This window comes from Sinocyclocheilus rhinocerous, unplaced genomic scaffold (genome assembly GCF_001515625.1).
Source record: "Sinocyclocheilus rhinocerous isolate Xijiao unplaced genomic scaffold, SAMN03320098_v1.1 scaffold895, whole genome shotgun sequence".
NCBI lineage: Eukaryota > Metazoa > Chordata > Actinopteri > Cypriniformes > Cyprinidae > Sinocyclocheilus > Sinocyclocheilus rhinocerous.
This window is the reverse complement of record NW_015646168.1, coordinates 49770-54638: the sequence shown is the minus strand read 5'-3', so window position 1 is coordinate 54638 and position 4869 is coordinate 49770. Positions and strand designations below refer to the sequence as shown.

The 4869-nt window shown below is 41.2% G+C and overlaps 1 protein-coding gene across 1 annotated transcript in view; it reads right to left on the bottom strand.

Moving 5' to 3' along the window:
* Positions 1-3994: 3994 nt before the first annotated feature.
* LOC107707075 (nectin-1-like) overlaps positions 3995-4869 on the bottom strand; it is a 16460-nt gene continuing 15585 nt past the window's right edge. Inside the window, exon 9 of the mRNA XM_016510955.1 lies at positions 3995-4059. Coding sequence (XP_016366441.1) covers positions 3995-4059 — 65 coding nt within the window. The remainder of the gene's footprint in view (positions 4060-4869) is intronic.

Here is a 4869-nt window from a genome sequence, read left to right as displayed (position 1 = left end):
GCTTCTAGACATGATAACAGCTTCAATTGAAAAAGGCAGCTTTTCTAGAGATGTTAATTCTGCCCTAATAACTCTACTTTTAAAGAAAGATAAGGATCCTACAGAATGCGCAAACTATAGGACATTAAGTCTACTAAACTCCGATTTAAAAATTTTCGCAAAGGTTCTTGCCCGGCGCATTCAGGATTACATGCCCTTGTTAGTCCATTGTGATCAGACAGGTTTTATTAAGTCTAGACTGGCAGTGGATAATATCAGGCACCTCCTACATATAATTGATGCGGCAGTGGGTGCTAAGGCTCCTTCAGCAGTGCTGTCCCTGGATGCAATGAAGGCCTTTGATAGGATGGAGTGGTCATTCTTGTGGTCTGTTCTGGAAAACATGGGTTTTGGTAAAGGTTTTATACATATGATTAAGGTCCTTTATTCTAATCCCACAGCATTAGTACTTACTGGACAATTGCTTTCCTCATCATTTTCTATCACTAGGTCTTCGCGACAAGGGTGTCCTCTAAGTCCAGCGCTTTTTGCTCTTTCCATTGAACCTCTTGCCCAGATGATTCGACAATGCACTGAGATAAGGCCTATTTCCGTTCACAATACTTTGCATCATGTAGCGTTATATGCTGATGATGTTCTGGTTTTCTTGGAAAATCCAATACAGTCTATTTATAGCCTGCTGTCTATTTGTGAAGAGTTTGGCCATTTATCTGGTTTCAAGGTTAACTGGTCTAAGTCTGCCCTCTTACCTTTAAATGAGTCGGCTAAAATGATGCAGAATCCACCTATTATTTCTGTTGTTCAGCACTTTAAGTATCTTGGGATACAAATTTTTCCCTTTTTGAACCATACTGTAACGCACAATTTTTCAGAAGTAGGCAAGGACATCAAGAGAGATCTGGACAGATGGATTAATCTGCCCAACTCTCTGCAGGCCCGAATCTCTATTGTAAAAATGAATATTTTGCCTCGATTAAATTTTTTTAGTTCTATGATATCCCTCTCCCCTCCTGTCAACTTCTGGAATAAAATCCATGGTAATATTTCACAATTCATCTGGAATAGAAAAAGACCACGTTTGAAGTTGGCTACTTTACAGAGGAAGAGGGTAGATGGCGTGATTGCTCGAATTTGGATCCAGATTTTACTTGGGAGGATGTTTGGGTAAATATAAAGGAGGCCTCTGGTAATCCTCACCACCAGCAGATTCATTTCAACTTTGTACATAGAACATATTTAACCCCTCGCAAGCTACATTTAATGAAGAGATTAACCGACCCAACCTGTACCCTATGTGTTCTGAAGGTTCCAGGTACTTTCTTGCACATGATGTGGGAGTGTCCGCCTGTTGCTCAGTTTTGGACTGAGGTAGCATCCAGATGGTCTGATCTGGTTTCAGCAACGGTACCCGTAACGGTGCCTGTTTTGTTATTGAATAAGTTAACAATGTTGGACATTAATAATCAGCATAAGCGCACAGTACTAGCTGGCCTTACAGCTGCAAAAAAAGATGATTGCATTGAGATGGAAACCTCCTAATTCACTTTCTGTTAGATGTTGGATTCTTACATTTTTGGATGTGATTTTTCTAGAACTGTCTACTGCTCGAGTTAATGGTGCGAATGAAAAGACTCTCTGTAGTTGGAACACTGTTGCTGAGTCACTGAAAGCCTTAGTTGGAACACTGTTGCTGACTGACTGAAAGCCTGGTTGAGATTATGTCTTTTTTTTACCTGATTTAATTTTGTTTACTCATTAATTTGAGCTCCTGAACTTGAGTAATTCCCCTTTATTAATATATATATTTTGTTCTCCATGTGTATATTGTATATGTATGGATGTATGTGTGTGTATATTTTATTTATATGTATCTGTATATGCGTGTGTATATGAATATATATTTATGTATATTTATATATGTATTTATATACTGCATGTATATTTACGCATATTTTCTTTTGACTGTTTTGTTGTGATTTTGAAATGTGTTGTAATATTTTGTTGTTCTTTTCCTTTTAATAAACATTTGATCGCAAAAAAAAAAATGTTTTACTGTTATAAAAAGCTTAGGAATAACAACCATTGTATACACAGTCCCCCCATGTTCAGGGGCACAAATAAATAATCATAAATAAAATATTAATTTTTAACATTTTGTTGAGAATACTTTGCAGGCAATGACTGCCTTAAGTCTGGAACTCATGGACATCACCAGAGACTGAGTTTCCTCCTTTGTGATGCTTTGCCAGGCCTTTACTGCAGCTGACTTCAGTTATTGTCTGTTTGTGGGTCTTTCTGCCTTTAGTTTTGTTTTCAGCAAGTGAAATGCATACTTAATCGGGTTGAGATCAGGAGATTGACTTGGCCATTGCAGAATAATCCACTTTTTTACCTTCAAAAACTCCAGGGTTGCTTTTGCTGTATGTTTTGAGTCATCGTCCATTTGTACCATGAAGCGCCATCCAATCAACTTTGCTCCATTTGACTGAATCTGGGCAGATAGTATATCCCAATACACTTCAGAATTCATCTAGCTGCCCGACTGTTCTCTGTCACGTCATCAATAAACACCAGTGACCCAGTGCGACTCGAAGCCATGCATGCTCATGCGTCACACTGCTCCACCATGTTTCACAGATGATGTTGTGTGCTTTGGATCATGAGCTGTTCCAAGCCATCTCTATACTTTTTTCTTCCTGTCATTCTGGTACAGGTTGATCTTAATTTCAGCCGTCCAAAGTATTCTTTTGCAGAAGTGGTCTGGCTTTTTTTTAGATGATTTTTGGCAAAGTCTAATCAGGTCTTATTTGCACCTTGTAGTGAACCCTCTGTATTTGCTCTCGTGAATTCTTGAAGTTCTTTTGCTCCGTCATGGATCGCAACATAATGCTTTTTGGCTTTAAAGCAGGGCACCCTCATGCCTGAAGTACAAGATGCTGGACTATTTGCATTGATGGTGGATGAGAGTAGGGACCTCAACAAAATGGAACAAGTGTCTGTAGTGGTGCACTACGTAAAAAATGATGAAGCTGTGGAAGAATTTCTTCATTTTACTCCAGCTGACGGGTTAGATGCTGAGTCGCTTTTTGCTACTGTCAAAGAGACTCTTAGTAAATGTAACATTGATCACACTGCCTGTATTGCTCAGTGTTATGACGCCGCTGCCATGATGTCTGATGTTCACAACGGGGTCCAGGAGAAATTCAGAGAAGAGGTCCCTCAGGCAATCTACATTCATTGCCACGCACACCGCCTCAATCTTGTTTTAGTGGACTGTGTCAGAAACGTGAAGGCAGCGGGCGATTTTTTTGTTATTGTGCAAGACATTTACAAGTTTTTCTCAGGCTCATTTGTCCATGCTCATTTCACTAAGAAGCAAAGGGAATTTGAGCCTTCACAGCAGCCCATTGAACTTAAGAAACTGTGTGATACGAGATGGTCCTGCCAGTACCACTCGCTGTGGGCACTGCAAAAAACCCTGCCAGCCATCATTGCAACCTTAAAGGACATTAAATCGCAGCCAAATTCACACAGGACGACTGATGCGCGGTCACTACTCTCACTCATTGATGCTGAATTCATCCTCCACCTTATCCTTTTTGAGGATCTGTTCCGCTCTGCAAAGTTTATGTCTGACACTCTACAGTCCCCTGATCTTTTGCTCGAGACTGCCACTGACCTCGCACACTCAGTCATCACCAGCATAAAAGAAAAGCGCACGGAGGACTCCTGGAGAGCCGTGTGGAGAAATGGAGAGGCCCTTTGCGCAAATGTTGGCGTCATCATACCACCGCCGCCCCTACAAGAGAAGAGGCAATCTCAAAAGTCTCGCCATCTACAGGACTTTATAATTGAAGCTCCAACCGAACATCATCCATCCATGTCCTCTTCGGATGAACTCCGAACATCCTCATTCTACCCTGTCATTGACCGACTCGTGAATTAAATGACCCGACGGTTTTCTGCAGAAGCATGTGCAGTTCTCATTGGAACGTCAGCCCTCAACCCCAAGCATGCCACATTCCTTCAAAAGGAGAGCCTTGTGCCCATGGTACAGCACTATGGAATCAGAGAGGAAAATCTGCTGGCTGAGTTGCACCAAATGCGCCGGCTTTTGGAATGTAATGCAGTCCCATGTTGACTGCATCATCCACAGACCTGTTTGCTCTGTAGGCAAACTGAAGAGGATCCAGCAAGGGTCTAGTGATGTCCTTCAGGTAGGCCAGGACCAGTCTCTCAAGTGACTTCATGACCACAGATGTGAGAGCGACAGGTCTGTAGTCGTTAAGTCCAGTGATTTTGGGCTTTTTGGGGACCGGAATGATGGTGGAGCGTTTGAAGCGAAATACGATAATTATCATATGTCTGGCAACACATGAAAACAGGAAATCATTAGAGCGTTAATCGGAGAAGGGACAGAAAAAAACTAAACATTAACATGTTAAACTGAACCCCATAAGCACAATCAAGCCTAGAAAAAAATCAGTCAACCACCCATTTAAGTACATATCAGTATGGTCACTGGTCAGAGTGGGATATAGTGTTTAGTGCCTGAGTTTAGAGTTCAGTAGGCTAACAGCTGAGGGAAAGAAACTGTTCCTGAGTCTGCTGGTGCAACAGTGAAGACTTCTATAATGTCTCCCAGATGGGAGAGGAGTAAAGAGTCTGTGGCTGGGGTGAGAGGAGTCTTTGATAATGCTTCTACTGGATTACTACTGGATCTACCAGTTTGCTAAGTTTCAAATGATTATTAAAGGGTTAGTTCACCCAAAAATGAAAATTAGCCCATAAATTACTCACCCTCAAGTCATCCAAGGTGTATATGACTTTCTTCTTTCAGACGAATCCAGTCGGAGTTATATTAAAAAT